We start from the raw sequence: 25230 nt of genomic DNA on the forward strand, positions 1-25230 counted from the left end.
GACCGCGGGGAGGCCGGAGCCCGGTGCCACGGTGAGGGGCCGCGAGAGAGCCTTGACCCCGGGACCCGCTTCCCCCGGGGACAAAGGCCCCGGCGCTGCGCTTGCGAAAGGATCAGCGCGGCCGCGGCCCTTTCCCCGCCCTTCCCTTCCGTGCCCTTTCCTCGGCGGCGGAGCGATGTGGCTGCGGGCGCTGCGGGCGCTGCGGGCGCTGCTCCGGTACGGGCTGCGCCGAGCCCCGCCGCCGGCCCCCGCCCGGCCCTCGCTGCGTGGCCGCACCGCCATCGTGACCGGTGAGCGGCGGGGAAGGGCCCGCGGCCGGCAGCGCCCCGCGCCAGGCCCCGCCGCTCAGCGCTGCGCTCCGCAGGGGGAAGCGGCGGCATCGGCGAGGCCACGGCGCTGGAGCTCGCCCGCTGCGGGGCGCGGGTCGTGCTGGCCACACGCAGCGCCCCGCGCGGGGAGGCCGCGGCACGGCGCATCCGCACGGTGAGAGCTGGGGCACCCCCATGGGGCATCATGGGCATCACATGGGCGCCCCCGGAGCACCCCTATGGGCACCCCCAGAACACCCCTATGGGCACCCCGAGGGAAACCCTATAGCACTCCCCTGGCACTCCTGAGACACCCTCATCAGACATCACATGGGCACCCCCACAACCACCCCTATGGGCACCCCTCAGAGACTCTTACAGCACATGGCACGCCCCAGGTACAGCCCCATAGGACATCTCCAAGCACCCCCAGCCCTGCCATGGGGCAGCACCCAGCACCCCGCAGCCCTCCCTAACCTGGCTGGGATCCATCCCCACCCCATGGTGCCCCAGCCCTGCCCCAGCCCGTGCTGTGCCCGCAGGAGACAGGGAACCCAGATGTGCGGTTCATGCACCTGGACCTGGCCAGCCTGCGCTCGGTGCGCGCCTTCGCCAGCGCCTTCCTGCGTGAAGAACCCCACCTGCACCTCCTCATCAACAACGCCGGTGAGTTACAGACCCCCTTTCCCCCCCTCGCCTCCAGCACCCCCAGAGCACCCACCGTGTGCCACCATCGCCTCCTCGGCAGGGGTGAGCGCCGGCGGCACGACGGAGGACGGCTTCAGCCTGGCCTTCCAGGTGAACCACCTGGGGCACTTCCTGCTGACGGAGCTGCTGCTGGAGCGCCTGCGGAGCTGCGCACCCAGCCGCGTGGTCATCGTGGCCTCCAGCGCCCACCGCGCCGCCCGCCTGCGCCTCGACGTCCTGGGGAGCCCGGCCCCGGGGCCTCTGGGTCCCTTCCAGGACTACTGCGACAGCAAGCTGGCCAACGTGCTGCACGCCCGCGAGCTGGCCGCGCGCCTGCGCGGCACCGGCGTCACGTGCTACGCCGCGCACCCAGGTAGGGACGTGGGGAGCGGGGGTCTGCGCGGGGGCTTCCTGCACCGTGAGGCCTTTGCATGGAGGATGGCAGTGCATGGAGCACAGCTTGCATGGAGGATGGCAGTGCGTGGAGCACAGCTTGCATGGATGGAGGATGGCAGTGCGTGGAGCACAGCTTGCATGGAGGATGGCAGTGCACGGAGCACAGCTTGCATGGAGGATGGCAGTGCATGGAGCACAGCTTGCATGGAGGATGGCAGTGCATGGAGCACAGCTTGCATGGATGGAGGATGGCAGTGCATGGAGCACAGCTTGCATGGATGGAGGATGGCAGTGCACGGAGCACAGCTTGCATGGATGGAGGATGGCAGTGCACGGAGCACAGCTTGCATGGATGGAGGATGGCAGTGCACGGAGCACAGCTTGCATGGATGGAGGATGGCAGTGCATGGAGCACAGCTTGCATGGATGGAGGATGGCAGTGCGTGGAGCACAGCTTGCATGGATGGAGGATGGCAGTGCACAGAGCACAGCTTGCATGGAGGGTGCTCTGCGTGGCGGCTCCCTTTGCACAATGCCTCCTGGGTGTGAAATATCCCTTTGCACATTGCCCCCTCCTCTGCACAGGGTGTCCTTTTGCCCCAGGCATCCTTGGCATGAAACATGCCTCTGCACGGCCTGTGTCTTTGCATGGTGCGGCCCTTTGCACGGCACACTCTTGGCGTGACCCATCCCTTTGCGTGCTGTGCCCTTGCCCATGGCCCGTTGCACAGCGTGTCCCCTCGCATGCCGTGCCCCATTGCATGGTGCGTCCATTTGCACAGCGCTTTCTTGTCATGAAACGTCCCTTTGCACAGCGTGATCCTGTGCTTGCTGCCTCCCTGTGCACGCTTGTCCCTTCCTCTCGCGTGTCCCTTTGCACAGCGCACCCTTGGCATGAAACACGCCATCGCACGGCGCGTCCCTGCACAGGAGCATCCCCTTCCACCGCGTGTCCCTGCACAGGCTCCCTCCCTTTGCCCCCACGCACCCTTCTTGCACGAAGCCTCCTGCCCCGTTCCGGCACGCCCCAGCCTTGCGGTGCCAAGCCCAAGTGCCGGCAGCACCCGAGCGCAAACCCCCTCGGGTGCTGCCCGTCCGAAGGGCCCGCGGCGCAGGGTGCCACGCGCCTGCTCCGTCCCTCGCAGGGTTCGTGGACACGGCGCTGTTCCGGCACGCTCCGCTCTGGCTGAAGCCGCTCGTGGTGCCGCTGGCCCGGCTCTTCTTCCGCACCGCGGCCGAGGGCGCGCGGACGCCGCTGCACTGCGCCCTGCAGCGCGGGCTCGAGCCCCGCAGCGGCTGCTACTTCAGCGACTGCGCCCCGCAGGCCCCCTGCCCGCCCGGGGGGGACGAGCGCCTGGCACGGGCGCTGCGGGAGGGCAGCCAGCGCCTGCTGGGGCTGTGCGGCGATGGCGACGGCGATGGGGACATGCGCTCGCCACGGCCCGGCACTGAACGTGACCGCGGTGAATGGAGCGGCCTCCGGTAGCGCCTTGCGACGGCGCGGGCAGGCTGCGGTGCCTTGCACAGGCTGCACTGCACACCCCCCGATCTCCGTGGCTTGCACACCTGTAATCACGCTGCAGTGCACACTACGCCTTGCACAGCCATAGTGTTCAGTCGGAGGCGTCCCTCCCCATGGCAGGGGGTTAGGACCGGATGATCTTAAGGTCCTTCCCAACCCTATCCTGTGATTCCATAACCACGCTTTGCGCACCCATAACGATGCCGCGGTGCAGCCCCTGCCTCGCACACACCGCACCTCGCACCCCTGCTTGCCCGGCCGTGCCCACACAGAGCACCCAACATGGCGGCTCCACCGCCGACCTCCCCAACGTGGCGGCGACGGCGCCGCTGACCTCGCTAACATGGCGGCAGCGGCGCTGCTCACCTCCCCAACATGGCGGCCCGCGGGGGTGTGGCGAGCGGCGCGGCGGGTTGTGGGAGCGGGCGGCTGAGGAGGAGGAGGAGGAGGAGGAGGCGGTGGGCGCCATGGGCAACTGCCACACGGTGGGGCCCAATGAGGCGCTGGTCGTGTCAGGTACGGCCGGGCCCGGGGTCCCTGTCATGGCGAGAGGGGAGACCCTGAGGGCGCTGGGGAGCGGGGTCGGTGTTAATGGGGTCCCTGTCATGGGCGCGGGTGTTGGGGTGTCTGTGCTGAAGGGGCTTTGGGGCACTGAGGAGGAGGCGTGATGGGGGGGGTGTGCTTTGGGGGTGACCTTGTCATGGGGGGGGGGGCTCTGGGGAGGGTCCCTGGTATGGAGGGACCCCGGGAGCCGGTGCGGAATGGGGGCCCCTGTCTGGGAGGGGATGGGGTGTTGGGGTTTGGGGGTACCTGCTGCAGGGCCCCTGGGACCTGAGCGGGGCTCCCTGCAGGAGCTCTGTGGGGAAACCCTTGATGGGGCGCTGGGGGGTCCCTGTCATGCGGGGCCTTCGGGGTGCTCTGCCCTGGGGGGCCCTGGGGCGCTGCGGGTGTCCCCGTCAAGCAGGGCGGAGGGCAGCTCCGTGCGGAGCGGGGCCCCCCCGAGCGCAGCGGGTGGGGTTGCGGTGCAGGCGGCCCCCCCCCCCCCCCCCCCCCCCCCCGCCGGGGCTGCTGCGCTCGGGTGGGGTCAGGCAGAGGCACCCGCAGGGCTGCCGGGCTCTGGGACCCTGCCTTTGGCTTGGCTCACCGGGAGCCTGCCCTGCTCCCCGGGGCAGGTTGGCTTTGCTGGGCTGCGGAGCCGGGTGTGAGCATCCCGCTGGGGCAGAGGGAGCAGCTCAGGGCAGCGCCTGTCCCTGCGGTGCCCGTCTCCATCGTGTCCCACTGCCTCCCATCTCCATCCTATCCCACTGCCTCCTGTCTCCATCGTGTCCCACTGCCTCCCATCTCCATCCTATCCCACTGCCTCCCGTCTCCATCCTGTCCCACTGCCTCCCGTCTCCATCGTGTCCCACTGCCTCCCGTCTCCATCGTGTCCCACTGCCTCCCATCTCCATCCTATCCCACTGCCTCCCGTCTCCATCGTGTCCCACTGCCTCCCGTCTCCATCGTGTCCCACTGCCTCCCATCTCCATCCTATCCCACTGCCTCCCGTCTCCATCGTGTCCCACTGCCTCCCGTCTCCATCGTGTCCCACTGCCTCCCATCTCCATCGTGTCCCACTGCCTCCCGTCTCCATCGTGTCCCACTGCCTCCCATCTCCATCCTATCCCACTGCCTCCCGTCTCCATCGTGTCCCACTGCCTCCCGTCTCCATCGTGTCCCACTGCCTCCCGTCTCCATCGTGTCCCACTGCCTCCCGTCTCCATCGTGTCCCACTGCCTCCCGTCTCCATCGTGTCCCACTGCCTCCCGTCTCCATCGTGTCCCACTGCCTCCCGTCTCCATCGTGTCCCACTGCCTCCCGTCTCCATCCTATCCCACTGCCTCCCGTCTCCATCCTATCCCACTGCCTCCCGTCTCCATCGTGTCCCACTGCCTCCCGTCTCCATCCTGTCCCACTGCCCCTTCCTTCCTGGCACTCAGTGCTGACGACGGTCACACTTGGTGCCCGTCACACGTGTGTGATGTTACCAGCAGCTGAGCTGGTTGCTTAAGTCCGGGTTGAATTGAACCCGTAGTGAAATCACCGGGTCTGATTCAACCTGTGGCTGCTTCAATACTCAAAGCTCCAGGCTGCGCTTTGGCGCAGCGCCTGTGTGCAGACAGGGCTTAATGACCATTAGGAGATGCAACAGCTTGCTGCAGGAGCTGGGTACTTCACTCTTTATGCCAGGCCAGGGCCAAGTGCAAGGTAATAACCAGGTTGGATTACAGGTGTCGGGCAATTCTTGTGTCCTCAGTCAGGCTACATCCTTTCTGTCGTCACTCAACTAGTGTTGTGGCAGGAGCTGGGATACTCAGACCCAACCTTGCCCGGGGTGGAGGGGGAAATACATGTGAAGGTCAAGGCTGTGCTACCACAGCTCTGCTGTGCATGTAAAACTACGTTGTGGTGGTGTTGGAGCCAATGCCTCCAGCGGGCTGTGGCCCTTGCTTCTGGCTGCTCTGTTATCATTCCATCTCTCTTGGGTAACAAACCTGTTACGGGAATGACTGGGGAGAAGCCAGAAGCAGGCTGCGGTTTTGGAAACAACGATGCTCGCTGTGGCCGCTGCTTCTAAGGAGTTACAAACCGCAACCCGGCACTGCCTGGAGCAGCGGTATTCCTTGCACTTTTCCTGGTCTTCTGCACGTCTCTGCAGTTCCCAGCTGGGATCTAGAGCTGGTGCTGCACTCCCCTCCAGCGAGACCCCCGTCGGAATCAGTGCTGCTTGGAGACACGCCATGTCCAGAGATGGGGGGACTCAGGCTCCAGGTGTGCCAGGATGCCTTTCAGCCTTTAAAAAGCTGGATTTTTGCGTCTGTTCAGCTCTGAAGTGTACAAAGCGCAGCTTGCAGGATGAGCCAGCAGGAATCTGGGGCATCTGCTCGCAGTTCCAAGCCTTAGGCTTTCGCACAGCTGGGAGCAGCCAGCCGGGGACACTCCTCGATGTACAACCGCATTCTGGGAAGGAAGCGTAAATCGTGCCAGGCTCTGTAGGTCAGAACCGGGTTCCGTGCTGCCACCGCACGTGGTTTTCCTCTGCTGCTGCCCAGCGTGGTCTGCAAGCGCTTGCTGTCTCCTGAGAGCACTGGCTGTGAGCTCCAGGGGCAGCCTGAGAGGCTGTGGGAGCTCCGCAGGGCCTGCAGCTGCTCCGTGCTTGCACCGTGAATGCCAGGGCATCAGTGGGAGGCGTGTAACTACAAGCAGTTGTAGTTCCAGGAGCTTCAGCCCTGTCCCTCCAGGGTAAAGCAGAGAGGAAGGGGGGCGGAGGCAGCATTTGCTTGCATGCTGTTGGCTTGGATGCGGGGAGAGAAGGGGAAGGTAAGAATAAACCACCAGCAAATAATATTAAAAGCAGGCTTCTGGCTCACAGTCTCGAATTGCCATACGAATGTTATACGAAGGACTTTGTGGGAAGGCACCTCCAAATCAGGAAGCTCATTGAAAAGTTTCCTTGCTGCATATCCAGCCTGTGCCTCTTGAAGTTTGGGCTGGCCCGTGGGGGTTTCCAGGGAGCGGTGTTCTTTCTTTTCACTCTCTTGTAAGACACTCTAGCTCCTCCAGTGCTCCAGGAGCAGCCAGCCGTGCCTGGGGAACGTCTGTGTGTGCAGGAGCTTCGCAGCCTTGTTTAGGAAGCTGCTTCCCAGGCACAGGTCAGCACTCTAATGGCACTTGCATCCTTCTTGTTGAGCAATATTGATCTCCTTCTAAGAACTGCACTCTTAGCCAATCTGTCCACGGAATGTAGAGCCCAGGCTTTGTGAGAGTGCTCCACAAACCCTACAGAGGCAATGATGGTGTCTCCAAAATGTGGGCCTAATTTTGCTATCAAGGTTTGGTGCAAGTTCAGAGGAGGCTTTGGCATCACTGAGTCTTCCAAGAGCCAGTCAAGTTTTCAGGGCAATACACAAAGTACCTGTTCATCCTGATACTAGAATGTTCCCAGCAGCTAAGTAGGTTTTGTCGGATGCATAACGCTGGGTTTGGGTTGCAGTCTGGCTGAATGCAGCTTTTGTGGCTAAGGATCAATCTGCTAATTATGAAATACAATGCTAGGATCTTTCTGCAGTCTCATTGTAAGGAGATGTAATTTGTAATGGCCACGTTCATCTTGCAGTCACCATAAGTAAATAATGTGTTCTGGATCTCTGCAGTTGGGACATTTTCCTTTGGGAATGTTGAGGGTTGCGGGGCAGCACCACACAGCAATGGTCCAGCAGCCAGAGGAGCTTGGAGCGAGCCTTTGGAGATAGGTGACAGGGGAAGGTTGGCACCCGCATTTCCGGGTCAGAACAAACTGCTCTTTCAGCATTAGTTCAGGGTGCCCAGTCACCCTGGCTGTATTTCCTGGGAGAGCCCTGAAACAAGTGCACTGCTTGTAAATGCCTACAAGAAAACAATTCCTTGTGTTTGCTGAGCGTGAGCCATGTCCAGCTAATCTGAGCAGGTTAGTGCTGCAGGGGATGGGGAGAAGCCTCTGAGGTGCACCTTGCCTTTCCTCAAGCCTGTTTCATGTGATTTCTCAGAATTCAGCTTGAGAACTACAGCCCAGCCCGGTTTCTCAAACTCTGCTTTCCTGCGTCACCCTTTGAGGCTCCTTGATCCCTGTCAGAGTAAAAGAAGAGCTAGCAGTTAATTCCTTTCTTGTGTAAACACTTCCTGATACACCCCAGCAGCCAGGGGTGGTTTAACCCTTCCGGAGCTGCTCTAAGCTCTTGCGTCCTGTTAGTGCATCCCTTTTCTTTCCTCACAAGGACTGGTCCTGATTTGGAACCAGCGTCACTGTGCCATTTTCATGGTATTTCTGTTAAGTTGAAAGCCTGAAAATAAAGGTTTCTTGAGGCTCTGCAAGCCATTCCTGCGAGAGAGCTGCAGTCCACAGTGCAAGGAGGAACTGGTTTCTCAGATACTATAAAATTAATATGAAGCTGCCTGGAAAAGGGTTGCCAGGGAACTTGACAGTGCCTCACTGTTCAGCTGAAAGGATTTATCAAGTACGTTCCTTGTTTTGGCTTGGATAATGGAATTGAGAATGTGCTTATTGAATTTGCAGACAGTACTGAGCTAGGAATGGATTTGAGAGCTTTGAAGACCTGGATTAGGATCAAAACAAACTCAACAGAGTGATGGAATGGCCTGGAAGAAACATGATGCAGTTCAATGAGGAGAAATGCAGAGAACTACACTTGGGTGAGAACAGTCGATAGCAAGAAAATGGAAGGAGAAGGTCCAGGCTGTGTCCTGCAGAAAGATGTGATGAGCAGCAAGAGCCATCGGAGGGTTGAGGCCAAGGTCTTCTACCTCTCACATCAGGCAAGCCATGCAGGAAACTTCTAGTGGCACTCATTGCCGGGTTTGAGTGCTCCTGCGCTTAGGTTCTTCATTTTGGCTGGCCAAGAATCTTCACCTGCAGTTGATTTCTTGCTGGTTGTGATGCCCAGTGGCTGCTGCCCAGAGTGCAGCATCGCAGCTTGTTTCAAGTCTGTAGAACAAGATTGCTGCTGCTCAAAACACAACGTATGGGGAGGTAGTTTCTCCTCTGGAGGTAGTTCTTCAGCTTATCACAGGTGGTGGGGCTCAAGGCTTCCCTTGTCAGGTAGCTGTTAAATGTCCGTGACTTGCAGATGGCTCATCAGAAAGCACGGGAGGAGAAGGATGTGGACAGAATAGCTTCGGAGCTTTCCCTTTGGGATTCTGGGGTAGTATTTCTGTGGGTTTGTTGTGTAACATCACTGTGGTTTGTCTTCTGTGAGTTTCTGTTTACAAGATGAATTAAACTAAATGTGTGTTTTTAAACTCGTTCTGAGCATTGATGCTTCCAGCCTTTAAGCAGTCATTTTGATACAGATCACATCCAAAGAGAGCTAGCCAGCATCCGTTTCATCTGCTGTAGTGACCATCCAAGGATTTTATGGATTCAACTCAGAACCCTGCACTCCCTTAAATTAATTTTTGTTAACCTTGTCCCATTTCTGCATGTGGACAAAGCCTCATTTCTATGCACAGCAGGGCCTAAGAACCAGACTGGCTTTAGTCAAGACCCTGCTTTATTACATGATGTTCTTTATACCTTTGCCTTTTTCTCTCATCTCCATTATGTCTTTTGTCAGTAACTGGTTTCAGTTATCATTGTCCCCCTTGTTTTTCTGCACTCGTTTATTAGCACCCCATGACATGGGGCCATTTCTCTACAAACCTGGCTTCTGTCCCACTGGACCGAGCTCTTTGTTCCCTGCTTTGGTGATGGGTCCTCCTGGAGGAGGAGACTCCAGCACAGATTGCCCTGAACCGAGGTGTGCAGATGACAGCTCTGTCTGTGCAGGTGAGGGTGATGGTGTCTGCTTTGTTCTTGTCTGCAGCCTGTGGCAGTCTCAGGGAAGGAATATCATTATCAAGCTATCTTAGCAGCCTGCTTACCATGACCTGATTTCTGAACACTCACCACTTCCTGCCAGAATACAAGCTCGTTGCCTCCAGTTACCTTGGGAGAGCAAACAACACCGAGTTTGTTCCCAACCTCCCATTGTCCCAGCTTTGCTGTTTCGTGCCCTGTGTCCCTGCTGGGGCTGCTGTTCTTCCTTGCATGCCATCCATCAGGGCAGCAGCTTCCTGCATCTGCTGAGAGTTCCATTTATCTCCGAACTCCCAAGCGGTGAATCTCATCTCATTACAAAACCCCACCAAACCCAAACAGACAACATGCTTTCTCCTGCCTCTGGGAATTCTTGCTTGAACATGAGACCCCTTCATTTGGGAAGAGGGCAGGCTGGATGGCAGCTTCCTGGGGATGAATCCTGTGTTTGTAGTGTGCCTGGCTGCTGCACACTGCCCCGGAAGAGGCAGTGGATGTTTGTGGAAGCGATGGCCAAGCGACTGTGAGACCCGGGCTGCTGGAACAGTGGGTGTATTATAGCTGGAAAAGGCAATTTCTCTGCCAAATCTCATTGTGCAAGAGGGGTTATTCTTTAGCCTTGCAAAGATTTCGCTTTGTTGGTTCCTTTTTCACTTGCTCTTTGAGACTTGGGAAAGAAACTGCGGGACTGCAATGGAAAATGAGCGTTCAGCTCATCTGACTTGTGTTACCAGGACAGAGCTCTGCTGCGCTCAGACGTCCAGCCTGCATGAAAGCAACCAGCTGGCATCCTGCTCCTGTTTAATGCCTTGATTTACCCTCTTTTCCTTATGCTTTGAACACTTCTGGGCATATAATCTAGTTTAGTAAGCTGTGCTGTGGAGCAGTGTTAGGAAGCAAACATGGGGCTCGCTTTGGGTGCGATGCCAAAGAAGGTATTTCCTGCGGAAGAGAAGAAACGTCTGTGTGGAGAGGAACGTTCTTGGGAGCAGTGGATTGAGGGTGCAGGGTTTTCTCAGAACATTGTTATGAAGCAATTACCAGAGGTTTGGTAAAGGCCACATAGACCTTCTGAAATAAAATACCTTTCCATGTGGAGCTGCTTTTCCCAGCTGCCAGGAACACCTCCCTTCCTGTTCCTGGAAAACAAGGGCCTGGCTAAAAGGCTGAGCTAACCGGGCTGACGTCCTCCAGGAAAAGTTAAGAGGCATTGCGGTTGAAATGCTGCAGGATATTGTATCATCAGCTTCTGTAACTGCTTGCCTGGCTGAAATAGTCTCCCAGCAACAGGAAGAAGCTATCCAGAGGCTGAAGAAGCTATCAAGAGGCTGTCTTGGAGGTGGCAGGAGAATATTCCTCAGGGCTGTGGAGCACAGGAGACCTGAAGAATGTATAAACCCATCTCCTGTTTGTGTTTACTTCCTACTGATATTGAAGGTGAAGAACTGTAGACGGGGCTGTTGCTTATGGTTTATCAACCACTGCATGGAAACCAGTGATGCAGGTGGTCCCTTTAGCTGAGAGCAGAAGATGGCCAAACACTTAAGGATGGGACAGACAGAAGGCCCCTCCTGTGGTCTAGAGAGTTCTGCCAGCACACTGGCCTGGATGTGTGCTGCCTTTGCTTCTTCGTTCTGACCTGTTGCAGCAAACTTAGTGTGTCATCTCTCTTGAAAGAGCTCTCTGCTGGTCTCATAGTTCTCCCTTTCCCCTCCCCATGCTGTTTTCCCTCTGTGCCAGCTCTGGCTCTGCCTTGCCTGCGAAGGTACATCCCCCAGGGCTGAAGCTGCTGCTCTGTTGGTGCAGTGCTCCTTGCTGAGGCCCTGGGGCGCTGCTGTAATAAGTGTGATTATGGATGACAGGCTAGGGAGGGACTTCTGTGTTCATCTGCCTGGGAGAAGGCAGCTCACAGCCCTGGTCCAAGCCAGGGAGCTGCAGAGCTCCTCTCTTGCCAAGCATTAAACCTAGGGCTGGTCATGGCAAGGTGCTCCTTGAAAGGTAGCAGGGGTCTCACTCCTCGGATCAAAGATGTGAGAATCTTCTGGCTTCACTGGGGTCAAATCTTAAATGCATCAAAGGAGTTCTGGAAGCTGACCTAAATCTGGGCAGAGCCAGCTCTGTGATGGGCCATCACAGCTTCAGGCACTGTAGTATTGCATAAGCCCAAACCAGGAGATGTTTTTGGGGAGCTCCAAGGTTCGTCCCTCCTCCAACAGTGACCTGCTAGCTTTTGGGTGGATTAAAGGGTGTTTTGCAGTGTGGGGTGAGGGAAAGGAGATGGATTTCCTACGAGGCTTTCCATAACAGAGCCAGTGCATCATGGTTCAGAATATTGAAGAGTGAACTGTCTTTGCTAAAAGTGCTTAAACTGCCAAACAAAACTAAAATCCTGGTTTGAAATCCAGTCGCTCTCTGGGTGTTACTGTTCTTCACACCGAATTATCACAAATGCTATTCCGCACTTTTACAAGACAACTCTAAAAAACACAGGTTGCCTTTGGAAAACTGCTGTGTGAGGCCCATGGAGGTGAGGAAGAGTGTTTTGTTCCCGGTAGACAGCTGCATTATGGCTGACCAAAGGGTGTTCCAAGGCTGCTGTGGATCTTGGAAAGCGTTTTCTGTGTTCATTATTCATCAGATCCTGCAGGCATGCTTGGATTTGTCTGGGTCATGCTGCAGAGCTTGGCTTGGCAGCACTGGTGCTTCCTGTGCTCCAAGGGGCTGGAGGAACCAATGACCCTCCCCGCCCCAGGGTGCCCTTTCCGTATCACCCCAAGGCTGGGCAGGCTTGTTTGAAGTTGTGCTCGTGACTCAGGTTTGTGTGTGTAATCCCTACATCTCTGCTGTGCTGCAGGTGGCTGTTGTGGCTCTGATGTCAAGCAGTACGTGTACGGAGGCTGGGCCTGGGCTTGGTGGTGCATTACTGACACCCAAAGGTAAGGACCCCCCCCTGTTCTTTGTGGTTTTGGAGTAGGAACTCGGCAGAGCCATCCCAGCGGGGCAGTCAGCAGTATTTTTAGGAACACGGGACCTCTCCTCAAACACAGTTGTTTATTTACAGAAACTCCACCAAGCTGAGAGGGCTGCAGCCTGCCTGGTCAGTGTGTTCCATCCTGTGCTGGTGCTGAGGAAGGCAGGAGCTCTGCTCTCCTCTGCTGTGCTCCAGGCTCTCACAAAGGTGCTGGGCAGGGAAGCACTGGGCTGGCTCATCCTTGAGCTCACCAGAACTTGTATCATGCAGTGGCCAGTGCCCCCTCCTGCTCCTCCAGGCTCTGTTTCTAACGATGTGCTGACTGCTCTCACCTTGGGAGCAGAGTGTGTTCCTATTTAAAACCATGGGATTTCCTTTCTCTGCCTTTCCTCAGCCTTGGATTTTGCTCGCTGCTTCTTCCTTCACTGGTCTCTGAACTAACATGCTTTGATAATGCTGCTGTCCTGCTAATACAGCTCTTTGTCTTTAGGATCTGTGGGAGTGTTGCTCTCAACGCCTCCCCCATGCTCACTGATGCAGGTTTCCTCCATCTGTGTAAAAAAAAATAGCAGGGAAAAGGATAATGATGGGACTTTGGGTTTTGCCCTGAGTGATGGTCAGAGTTAACCCTTACTGCCTGATCTTGCCACCTCTTCTCCCTGTTCACATGTTGCCGCCAGCAGACTAAGTGAGCACGTTCTGCCCTTGCTCTGCAGATGATACACTGCTGTGGCTGCTCTTCACCTCGAAGCAGGCAGCTTTGCCTTGTGCAAAGGGGTCCTGGCTGCTGCTGGCAACTGACTGGTGACAGCTCCCGGGTCCTCTCCAGTCTGCTTGTACTCAGGGTTGCTATGAGAGCATGAAGAGGTCTCAGCTAACACCACACCTGGGCTCTCCAGCGATGCTCGTATGAGGCAGGAGGGGAAGGAAAGGCCCAGCCTGTGGGTTCAGTCCTTGATAATTCCATTTGATCCGGACAAGCTTCGTTCCCAAACTTTTGTGAGGTATCTCATGGGAGAACCATCGATTTAAATGAGTGGTTCTAGCTCCTCCTCTTGTGTGAGAAGTGCAGAGGACAGTGCAGGACCTTGACCGGCCGTGTGCAGGACATAACAGATGTATTCAGGAGGCTCACTTATTAAGTTAAGCAAAGGCTGAGTGCGGGGCCAAGAGCTGCTTGCCAGGAGTGAGCTGTCATATGATAGAGGTCTGTGCATTATTTAGCAAACGGGGCTCTTGGCAGCAGTTCCAGCACCCAAACAAATCTTGGACTTTAAAATCTATCCTCTGATTCACACCATGGGATGTGGGGCTTAATTCTCCTTTGGAAAACAGAACCTTTCCCAAATGAGCCGTGCCACGGATGGAGCCTGCTGCATTGACATGAAGAGTGAGGCAGATTTCCTCCCCTGAAATTAGGACATCTATTCTGGGGCTGCCAGTGCTGAAAGCAAGAGAGGCAGCAGCAATTGTGTTCCTGTCAGCGGCATCCCGCCAGGTAGCACTAACCTGGGAACAAAAGGAACAGTCAGAGCTGGCAGGGTGCTGGGCTCTTATCCTGCTGCAACCTTGAGGACTGGGGAAAAAAAGGAAAGGAAAAGTCCTGTCCTTGTTTAAGGGTCAGGAATAAAAGCAGAGAGAGAGGCAGTTTGGTCTTGCATGCCTTTGGGGGAGCCAAGTGGTGTTATTCATCTTCTCAGGACAGCGTTTGGAAGCACCTCTCATCAATGCTTGAGCCAGGGGTGGGTAGCCAGGCCCCTAGCATTTAAAACTTTCCTGTCCCCTCTTAAAGGTTGGCATAGAAGCATCTGAATCATTACAGAAAGGAATTTTCCGTGCGTAAAGATTGCTTCCAGCTGAGAATTCCTGCAGGATGTCAGTCCAGGTGGGATGCATGGTTCAATTTCATCTGCAGTGACTTGTTGCGCACAGGATTGAGATGAGCCCCTTCAACCTCATCAAAAGAAGCTGTGATGAAGGGAGCTGGTCTGGCCCAGTGCTATGGAGCCCTGGGAGAAATAGGTGGGAGAAAGGCAAACTGACCAGGGCGAAGCTGAAACCCGAAAGTCTCGTCTTGTCCTTTGCAATGAGTGTCTTACTCTCTGATAACTGCTTTGTATATTTGCTGTCCTACCCTTATTCCTCGCTGCTCAGACTGTCTTTGGAGGTTATGACCATCCTCTGTCGCTGTGAGAATATTGAGACGTCGGAGGGGGTCCCACTGTACGTAACAGGGGTTGCACAGGTAATAATCCACCAGCTTCCTAACACTGTGTCTGACTTTATCCCTCTGTTCTGAGCAGCAGCAACAGCAGCAGCAGCAGCAGGATAACATAGAAACTAATGGTTTTCTAATGGGACAGTTGAAATCTCAATACCCTCCTCTCCTTCCCCTCCTCTGGCACTTGCCCTGGGGCGCACTCCACGGCTTATAGGTAATGCAGACAGATGCACACTTGGCAAATCCCAAATCCAGCATTGCTGTGCTGGCTCCTTCTGATAATGCTGCAGACATTCACCCCAGCTGTAACCCTTCACTTGAGAGCACTGTTTCCACTGTGTGCTTGGTGGAGAGCAGAAGGGCATTGCTTTTGTGTGGAGCCACAAGCAGGCCAGGTTGGGTTCTGTACAGGATCTGAGGCAGGTTTTGTGCCATTTCAAAAGGAATCCTCTACACATATGGGCAAATGGCAACTGGACCTGGCTCTGCAGTTTTGAATATGGGTTTCCACTCAGCCCTTCTCCCTCTACACGGAGACAGTGCCTGGTTTGGATATTGTCACGTTTGAAAGTACAGCATAGAGACCTTGGGTGAGTTGCAGCGCACAGGACTGACATTTGCACTGTGAGCAGTTAGGAACCGGTGTAACAGTAATTACCAAGCATCCCTGTGACTTGCTGGCTAACAAGCAGCACAGTTAATTAAACTCAAAGTATAGGTTAGGTGTTCAGAAGGTTAAAATCCTGCGCTAGCTGGTTAAAGCTGTGAATGCAGAAAATGCCTTTGTGCATCCTGGACAGTGGGATCTGCTTTATCAGCTCCCAGCTTGTGTGCCAATTTCCTTAGGACAGTGGCCAAGGCAGGTATGAACTTGCAGAGATAGATTTCAGCACTTGCAGCCAATCCTCCAGCGACCCTGTGTGCGCACAGCAGCCCAGTGCAGCCCCTTCATGGTTCAGAGGTTTGACCTAATGTTCGCTGACACAAGTTCTCTGCCCTGTGGCTCCTTGTCCTGACTCCCAAGCCCTTCCTGGCTTGTTAGGGTTGATGGGAGAGCCGGGCTTTGCCTCCTGCAGCAGAACCTGCCATGGCTAAGCGTGTCTCTTGTTTCACCAAACCATGACCTGCAGATTGCCAGGTCTGGCCAAAGTAACTTGAGCTCACCTTGAGTGACTGAGAAAGCTCGGGAGCTGCAGGATGTGCAGCCTGGTCTAGTGGAAGGTGTCCCTGCTCATAGAAGGGGAGTTGGAACTGGATGAGCTTTAAAGTTTCTTCAGACCCAAACCATTCCATGATTCTATGATTGATCTGTTCCTGGATGCCTGATACTACAGGCACGGCCCTAAAGAGGTGGAGACTCACTTCTGTCTGCCTTTCGATCATGGAACACAAGAATAATATCAGGAGAGGTGAACCAGATCAGGAGGTGGGTCTGTGTTAATGCTGACTCAGCGAGGGCAAAGGCAGGGCTGCTTCTTGCAGCATCAGCACCAGGTTTTGCCATGCCCTGTGCTCCATGGGGGTGGCACCATGGGGCAGGAGCACCCCAGGTCCATGCTGTGCTTTTAAACCAGTGACAGCAGCCAGCGAGAGCACCGGGGCAGCGCAGTACAGCGAGCCTCTGATGGGAGGCCCTTTGTGGTCCCAAAGCTGCCAGCTTCTGGTCTCCTTCTAAGCCCAGCAGAAGGGAAAGGGTCATGGTATCGTTTCTAGCCTGGCTCCCAGCCTTCCTCTGCTGATGAATTGCCTTTAAGCATTATCTGAAGATCTATTTCTTGACCAAAGTGTCTGTCTCCAGTCACAGATGGAGCCTCTCGGCTGCATTCTGGGCCTGTCTTACATTACCTGTGATGAGTGCAGCAGGTCGCCTGGGTCAGGAGGTGAAAAGGGAAGAGCTGAGTGTGTGTAACCTGGAAACGTGCAAATATCTTACGTTTTTTGGCAGGATTTCCCTAGAGATAATGACGTTACAGCCCAGGTGTGAGGACGTAGAGACGGCGGAGGGGGTAGCTTTAACTGTCACAGGTGTGGCGCAGGTACAGTAACTCCAAACATCATTTCAGGAATGCATGTCTCTAAAGTACATCTTGTTTTCCTCCTTAAGAGGTGGCTGTTGTCCAGGAACAGAAGCCAACTGCTCTGAAATCCTTGTACACACTGTCCTTGTTGGTTCAGACACGTCCCATGTTGTGAAGGGGGTTGTGATCTCTCCTCCTCTTCCCAAAAATCATTCCTCTTTTTCGCGTGTCTCATTTGTCCACGTGGCAAATGAGCTGTTTGTGGGTGGCTTGACCTGTGTGTGGAATGGTGATGTACTGTGGTGCCTGTGGAGCTGTGTGTGACCCTGCAGGACTGAGCCGCTCACTCCTGAGGTAGTATTGAGCATTATGTTGCTTTGGATTATTATTATTAGCCTGTGGACCTTTTAATTCTTCACAGTGAGTTAAAGCTTTAAAAAGAGCTTAATCCCTCCAGGCACTAAAATTTGTGTGTAAAATTGCTGGCTTTAGTTGAATTTTGATTCTCTCAAGCCTTCTTCCTGTGTGGAAATCAGCTCTTGCTGCTTGTGATAGCACACAAACACCTAAGTTTCTTAGCCTCTGAGCTAAGTCCTCATGCAGGGTCTGTCCTTGTGTCCAGGTTCTGCCTCGGGGAGGATGCTGTCAGAAAAATGTTGTTAGCTTTTGACAGAACCTGACTCCCCAGATAGGCAGTTGGATGCTTTGATTGAGAATTGCTCCTGACAGCTCATTCTGGGTGTAGAAACCCAAGAGAGTGGTTCTCAGTGCACACAAGGCTGTGGTCACCGTGTGTCCGAGGCATGTCCAGGTCTGTTGTTGCATGAGAGCTGACTACCACATTCCTCGAGGTGAGCAGTGGAGCTGCTGAGTGATGCAGTGATGTTGCATGTGCATCTAAAGCCCCCCAAGGGAGAGCACTGTGGGTGCTGCAGCCCTTTTAAGACCAAGCACTTGACACATTCCGCCCGGTGCATTCCAACCCAGGTTCATTGGTTTGCTCTGACCTGACATTGCAGAGGGGCTGTGTCTGTGTAAGGGAGGATGGGAGTCCAGCCAAGAGTGGATTCTGCATTCACACACACAGCAGAAGGGCTGGGCAGGACCATGACTCAACAGTGGATTGCCCATCACCCTGCTGCTCTTGTGGAGCAGCTACGTGCACAGGAGCCAGGATCTTGGCCTCATCCTGGCTCCAGTGATGTGAATCAGCATCCTAGTTTTTGGTTTTCCATTCTTTATATCCATATTTATATCACATAACCACAGCAGTCTTTGCATGGTTGGCAAAATGCCTGCACCCATGTTCCCCCTCACACACATCTCACAAATGTGTAGGCTTTTCCTTCTCTATTTGGAAAAGGTATTTTTGTGAAGCCAGCATCCCTTTTCGACCCAGTTTGGGGACATCCTTCCATTGCCTACAGAATGGTCTAGGCTGGTACATGGTGACAGAAGGCTGGATCACTGGGTGCCTTGATTTAAAACTGCAGTTCCAAATCCAGCTCAGGGATGTTATTCTCTCTTCTCACTGTTCATTTCTTTCACTCTCAATTATTACTGAAGGTTTAGGCTTGTGAGCTGCAAGGATTTGCCCTGCTGAAAGCAGGTTTGAGGCAGTTGGGTTTGTGCATGGCAGAGGTTACCTTGATTCTGCAGAAGTACTTTTGAAGTAAACCTTTTTTCTTTTAAGGGCTTGTGCAGGAAAGGAAAAAAGCCAACAAATGATTCCTAGAGACCTTTACCACCTTTAAAAGTGGTTGCGGTATCGTAATGTGCTTAAGGATGCTGTCCTTGTCTTGGTGTAATGAGGACACACCAATAGCTTCCTTCTTGTGTTGGTTGAGTGCTTGGGGTGCTGCTGCCTTAAGCCACATTGGGCTTCATGTCCCTCTATCCCATTCCTGAGCTTCAAGCCTATTGGATTGTTCCTGCCCAGCCTTCGCTGTGGCCGCAGCTGCCTGGAGCTGGGTGCGGTGCTATCGATCCACATGGGATTGCTTTATGGAAGCTCTCTGATTTCCTGCCAGCTCCATTCTTTCTGATGTGAGTAACATTTGAAGCAGCCCCCGGTGTCACAGTGCCCTGTCTGAAATAGGCAACAAGCTGAGCACAAACTCAACTCTGGCTTGTTTTCTGCAACCTTTGGCTTTGTAGGTTGACATCCATATTCAGCCCAGCTCCTTCAGGCTGTCCAGGGTTCACTGGTGCAGGCTTTATTCAGAGCCTGAATTGTTCTTGCCTCCTGTTAAGCACCCCGGGGACTCTCCTAACCAACACCCTGCTCCATCCTAGCTGTAGTTCACAAAGGATGGGGATTGTTTGGAGAGGTGGAATTGCTGGTGCATGCACACCAGAGACCTTGCTGCTGAGTCTGATTGGGTTTGGTATTGCAAAAACCTCCTGTTTGCTGCAAGATGAGCCTTGTGCAGGACCCACACTGGGTGCAGCTCCGTGAGCAGCTCTCCCAGCTCCTCTCACTGCTGGCCTTGGGGTGCAGGGACGAGAGATCACCGTGGCCTGGCCCTGTGGTTCTCCCTTAGGAGGTGGTGGCTGGCCCCAGCTATCCTGCTCTCTGGCAGTGCTGCTGTTTGGCTCCAGAGTTTGGGCTGCAGGATCCTTCTGGACTCACAGGTTGACAGATCAGGGGTGAGGTCTATAGGCTGTGGACCCATCAGAGGGCAGCTTTGAGGAGGTCTCTGAGCCAGGACCGTGCTGGCATCACAGGCAGCAGCCAGGGCCCTGTGCTGGGTGCCGCCAGCATCTCCTGGGACAGGAGGAGCTGCCCAGCACAGATGTGTCCATCAGAGGGTGCTGTGGGACCCGCTCAGCACCCAGAGCTCCCCGCAGAGCTGTGTGACTGGTGTGGCCCTGCTTCCTTCTCTGGTGCTGCCGCAGAGACATCCCTGTGTCCAGACTGGACCTGGTCACCAGGAGCTGCCACTTTGGTGGGTTGTATCTCCTCATAGCTGGGTCCTGTACAGCACCATGAGCACACATCTCATTTTTAACCCACTTTGCCTTTCAAAAGTGGCCCCATGACCAGCAGGACCATCTTGAAACCCTGGATGTCTGGATTTAGGGATGCTTTTATGTCTGTCTCTGACTGGGGGAGATGGAAGCAGTGCTGCAGTAGTTGTGTCCCACCTCTGGGGTTTGTTATCACTTTGACCCTGCAGAGTGGGACAGCCAGGTCCTGGCCATAGCACATTGGGGTCACTGCAAAGTGCATTTGGGAGCTCCCAGCCACGAGAAGGGCAAACCAGTGCACTATGGCCATCTCATCTCTCCTTGCAGGGAACACCGAATGGAGCCCCTGTTCCCAAGCTGCTCCTTGGGCATGTGAGACTCTTCCTTGTTCCCTGCTTTTCCTGTGTCAGAAAAGTTAATTCTAGTGAAGGAGGAGGAAGAGAAAGGTAACAGAATGGCTTTTGGACAGGGGTAGTACTAGAAAGCCCTCTCCTCCTAGGTCTGGTGTTGGTGCAGTAGCTCAGGGCTCTTTGGTAGGGTTTTCGTCTGGTGGGACCTGCCCTGACATCACCCCATGGCTGCTGCTGTGGGGTAGATGGCTGCAGGGAGCACCTCCCCACACTGAGCTGCAGTGGGGTTTGCAGAGGTGTCTGCCCCATGCATGTGCCTGCAGCAGGGCTGTCCCCAGCAGCAGTGGCTGGTTTGGTGGCCTGGGTGAATGTGGTGACAGCTCAGCATGGTCCCTTGGAGCATCAGTAGCAGGGGGGCAGCCTGGTGGTGGTACTGCTGCTTCTGCTGCTGCTGCTGCTGTTGGGTGCCTGTGCCTCTTTGAACAGCAGCCTTCAGTCCCTTTGGTTTTGTCTCCTTTCTCTAGGTGAAGATCATGACCGAGAAGGAGCTCCTGGCTGTGGCCTGCGAGCAGTTCTTGGGGAAGAACGTGCAGGATGTGAAGAACGTGGTCCTTCAGACACTGGAGGGACACCTTCGCTCCATCCTAGGTGTGAGGGGACTCGTGCTCTTGAAGGCATCTTGAGTAGCTTTCTCCCTTCTCTGCTGGCCGCTCCCAGCAGTATTGCTGCCACCACAGCACCCACAACGGGTGCCTCCTCTGCTGGCTGCTGAGGTGACATCTGAGATAGTTCCAGCCCTCCAGCAGCTCCTGGCTGTTGTGATAAATGGGTTTGCAGTGCCTGCACTCAGAGATGTCTGAGCCCCCATGGGATCCAGGTGGCACATGTGTGTGGTGGTTGTGCTGTGGCACTGAGATGTTGGTGCACGCCCTGGTGCCCAGACCTGAGGAGATTAGGGACAGCAGGGATGTTGCTGAGCTTAGACCCATGTTGTTGTGTGTTACCTGTTCCAAATAAAGCACTTCACCTTCCTCCCCTCTGCAGGTACCCTGACAGTGGAGCAGATCTACCAGGACAGGGATCAGTTTGCCAAGCTGGTGCGGGAGGTGGCAGCTCCCGACGTGGGTCGCATGGGGATCGAGATCCTGAGCTTCACCATCAAGGTATGCTCAGGTGTAGGGTGCTGCGCTATGGGGCAGAGCTGTAGGAGCAGCAGAACAGAGCCTGGCCCTGGCTCCTCTGCTGCAGTGAGGTGACAGACTGCAGCTCACAGCCTGCTCCAGCCCTCCGGGTGTTTCCATGACAGCCGCCGCTGCATGTCCTGTATCCAGGCAGATGGCAAAGAGCACCCAGTTAAATCAGCTGCCTCTGTAAACACGGCTTGAGGGGAGAGCTCACTGATAACTGAGCTGCCAGGGAGACAGAGGGAAGATGTCAGGAGAGCCCAGCTCCCCCTGTCACCCCTGTTTGATTTGGCAGCAGGCTGACATGGCTCGTTCTGACCCGGGCCTAACCTCACCAGTGATTGTTCTGAGCTTCAACGGGAAGCGAGGAGGATGGAATCACTCTTTTGAAGTGGTTGTGACTTGTCTCCCCCTCTCTAGGATGTCTATGATAAAGTGGATTACCTGAGCTCCCTGGGGAAGACTCAGACTGCGGCTGTCCGGAGGGATGCAGACATTGGGGTGGCAGAGGCTGAGCGAGATGCTGGCATTCGGGTGAGTCTAGAGCCATGCTGGGCTTCCCTAGAGCAGCCTCTTCTGCTCCAGCTGAGCTCTGCTCTCTGTTTCCTCTCTGCAGGAGGCACAGTGCAAGAAGGAAATGCTGGATGTCAAGTTCATGGCAGATACCAAAATAGCAGAGTCCAGACGGGCTTTTGAATTGCAGAAAGCTGCCTTCAGCGAGGAGGTCAACATTAAGGTGAGAGGTGTCTGAGAGCACACTGCTGATCGCTGCCTGCTTCCTCGTGGTATCGGTAGCTCTGGGACTTGTCATCCTGCATGTGTTAGGAGAGCTGGAGGTGGGGAATCCAGTTTGAAACATAGAAACCTGGGTTCTGTTCGCAGCAGTTAGGTGGGACAAGGAGAAGAAAGGATGGGGAGAGTCACCCATGCTGAACCTGGAGCTGGTGGGGCTCAAATGCTATGGAAGAGTGCATAGGGAAGGACAGCAAGTGCAGCTCTAAGGAGTGGGATGTCAGCCCTGAGTTGAGGTTTGGGAGCAGGAGCTATGCCTGCTTTCAGTGCTTGCCAAGAGCCCTTACGTCTGTGCACAGGAGAGGATGGCCAAGACCCCTCTCATGTCTCCTGTGTGCAGACTGCAGAGGCCCAGCTCGCCTACGAGCTCCAGAGCGCCCGGGAGCAGCAGAAGATCCGCCAGGAGGAGATTGAAATCGAGGTGGTGCAGCGCAAGAAGCAGATCGATGTGGAAGAGAAAGAGATCATCCGCATGGAGAAGGAGCTCATCGCCACTGTGAAGCGGCCGGCCGAGGCCGAAGCCTACCGCATCCAACAGATCGCCGAGGGCGAGAAGTGAGTGAGCCCTGAGCCTGTGGCCGCAGGAGGGATGGAGGGAAGCAGTGCAGGGATCCGGGCTGCTGGAGGGCTGTGTTTCCCTTTCCAGGGTGAAGCAGGTCCTCCTCGCACAGGCGGAAGCGGAAAAGATCCGGAAGATCGGGGAAGCGGAGGCGTTTGTGATCGAGGCCATCGGGATGGCGGAGGCTGAGCGGATGAGGCTGAAAGCTGAAGCACTCCAGCAGTATGGAGAAGCTGCCCAGCTGGCTCTAGTGCTGGATGCGCTGCCTGAGGTGAGGAGGGAGCAGCGTTCCCTCGCTCCGGGGAGATCCCAGGCTGGGCCAGGTCTCCTGTGGTGGGCAGGGAGCTTTGCCCAGCAGGCTGGTGAGCAGCTCCTTCGCTCTGCTCACGCCACCCTCCTTCCCTGCTTCCCCAGATCGCTGCCAAAGTGGCTGCTCCCCTCTCCAAAGTGGATGAGATCGTTATCCTGAGCGGAGAGAACAACAGCACGATGTCGGAGGTGAACCGTCTGCTGGCCGAGATCCCTGCCTCCGTGCGTGCCCTCACCGGCGTGGATCTCACAAAGGTGAGCCGCGCACCAGCTCCTGCAATGCCTGCAGCTCTTCAGGACATAGGGAATTGCCTGAAAGCTTCCGGACTCATAGGGAGCCTTTCCTTGCCCAGCCACAGGGTGCGGGGAGCTCCCTGCCTCTCCCTTTTCCAGCCCTAACAGCTTCTTTTCCCCTCCTGCAGATTCCCCTGATCCAGAAAGCCACCGGAGCGCAGGCATGAGGCTGGCCAAGCCAAAGCTAGTGAAGATCACTCCCTGTTAATGCACTCAGACATCAACTGCCTTCAACACGTGGGAATTCCTTTTATATCAAAGACAATCAGGGTTTCATTTCGAAGCTCTGGTGCCTTATTTTGTAGGGCCAGAAGGTTGCATGTCCAATCAGCTGCTCTTTTTATTACCAAGGTTGGGGGGGGGATTTATTTTGTAATTACCTGTATTGTACCAGGCTGGGGTTTGGATCCAACCCCCAGCTGCAGCTGGCAGCTTGTCTGGTGTTGCAATCCCAGTGCCTTGCTGTTCTCTGGCCTTGGAGCAGAGGCTCTGTGGGATGCGGAGCTGGAGGAAGAGAACAGCCAGGCCCCATCTTCCTCTTGGCTCCCTGTCCTCCTCCTTGGGCAATGCCCAACCCCTGCCCGTAGCCTGTTCCTGTGGCTTTCCCTGTTGGCGTGTCTCGGGACCTCTGCAGTGCTGGCTTGGCTTCCCAGAGGTGGCCATGATCACAGTGCCCATTCCCATTCTGCCTTCCCTCGAGGAAGTTTCCTCCTGGGATCTGGAGTGGGGAGAGCCCGACTGAGCCCTGGGCTGAGCCAGGCTTGGTGAGGTCCCAGCCCCCGGAATGCCAAAAGGAAGCACTGTGCTCCCGGAGGGAGGTGGAACCCCTGTGGTGGCTGTGCCCGGGCGCCCCACATCTTGTTCCCCACAGCTCCTGGGTCAGAGGGAGGCTGGGGACCAGGCAGGCACTGCAGTGGGGACAGGGACCAGCACCCAGGGCTGGTTCGCAGTGCAGAAGCCCCTACCTCGCTCAGTCCCCTTGCCTTTAAGGCCAGTGGCTTTGCTGCCCTGAGTGACAATGTGAAAGAGGTTGTCCCCTGTGTGTGTCCCATAGAGGGCCCTGCGCTGGCCCCTGTCCCTTCCATGCCTGTGCTCAGCACGGCTGTTGCCAAACCCACGTGTGAAGCCAACTGTGGGGTGCTGGGTCCCTCACGTTGCCATAGGGTGGGCGCAGGGACTCGGGTCCCCTCCACCTCCTGTCAATGCCCCTTTCTGGCCGTTCGCTTTGCCAGGAGTGACCTATGGTCGCAGGTGGGTGCTGTGGGGCCGGTGGCACCCTGTCCCCCTCCCTGCCGTCGGGGTGGGGAGGGATGGTGTTATCAGCCCCCCGTGTGTGGTGGTGCCGGCGGGTGTGCCGGGCGTTGTGCCCTATCTGCCTGCGCTGTGCATGGCTGCGTCCCTGCCACCCTCGCTGCTGGACGATAATAAAGCCTTGTCACCGTGTCCCTTGGCTCTGTCTTGTGCCTCCTGCACCCATCTCCCCAGCACCAGCGCTTGGCATGGGGCTGGCTGGGGGCTGGAGCAGATGGGTGTCCCACTGGGATGAGGGGTGCATGGAAGTTAGGTCCCAGCTCGTGCTGCTCCACAGCTCCCATGGCCTTGTGGTCTCTGTAAGGTCACCGTGTCCCCATGGGCTCCTTGCCCCATGCCTGCGGCTGCTCTTGGTGAGGGTAGAGCCTTGTCCTGCTCCCACATGGGTGAAGGCGGTGGTGAGCGCCGCAGCATCACCTTTGTCATCCCAGGAGCTGCTCCCTGGGGGGCGGGGGCACCCCCCAACCAGCAGCACCCCAGGGTTTGGAGCAGGGCTGATGCAGCCAGGCTGGTGGCACCACTTTGTGCTACCACCGTGCCCCAGCCTCATGCACCCTGTGCTGAGGGACATTGGGGTGGCTCGGGGGGTCCCTGTCCTTCCTGCATGCAGGAGCAGTGACAGCAGCCATGGGGGGGGGGGGGGGGGCTTTGCTCCACTGCTCTCCCTGCGGCAAAGGGGGCTCCTCAAGACCCCCCTGTTCTGAGCAGGGGCGCAGGCAGGGCAAAGGGCCCTGTCCCTTGCACCCTGCAGATAGCAGGGGTGGGGACAGCTCTGCAGCCCCCATGCTCTTATCTGCAGCCGCACGCACTGCCTGGCGTGAGCCCTGCAGCAGCACCCGGGGGTCCCACCTCAGCTCCATGGTACAGACCCCGGGGACACTGGGGCCCCTCTGCCCCATGGGGTGCAGGGCTCCAGCGCAGGGCTGTGTTTGGGTACCCACAGGCAG

General features: G+C 56.2%; 1 protein-coding gene across 14 annotated transcripts; it reads left to right on the forward strand.

Annotated features, from left to right (window-relative positions):
• The first annotated feature begins 160 nt into the window (after positions 1–160).
• FLOT2 (flotillin 2) lies at positions 161–24415 on the forward strand. Of its 14 annotated transcripts, none has more exons than XM_065694412.1 (14): positions 161–290; positions 365–483; positions 822–974; positions 1107–1368; positions 12159–12240; positions 16442–16532; positions 20359–20482; positions 20879–20997; positions 21439–21552; positions 21635–21754; positions 22151–22365; positions 22457–22640; positions 22784–22933; positions 23101–24415. In XM_065694412.1, the coding sequence occupies exons 1-14, from the start codon at positions 176–178 to the stop codon at positions 23137–23139; spliced, it is 1887 nt and encodes a 628-aa protein (XP_065550484.1). In that variant the 5' UTR covers positions 161–175; the 3' UTR covers positions 23140–24415. The 14 variants fall into 14 exon arrangements, with proteins under 14 accessions (XP_065550484.1, XP_065550483.1, XP_065550482.1 ...); XM_065694411.1 differs by lacking the exon at positions 16442–16532 and adding an exon at positions 14430–14520 and having other exon boundaries at positions 851–974; positions 1057–1368; XM_065694410.1 differs by having other exon boundaries at positions 851–974; positions 1057–1368.
• Positions 24416–25230: the final 815 nt, after the last annotated feature.

Source organism: Lathamus discolor, chromosome 14 (assembly GCF_037157495.1).
Source record: "Lathamus discolor isolate bLatDis1 chromosome 14, bLatDis1.hap1, whole genome shotgun sequence".
In the NCBI taxonomy this organism is placed as follows: domain Eukaryota; kingdom Metazoa; phylum Chordata; class Aves; order Psittaciformes; family Psittacidae; genus Lathamus; species Lathamus discolor.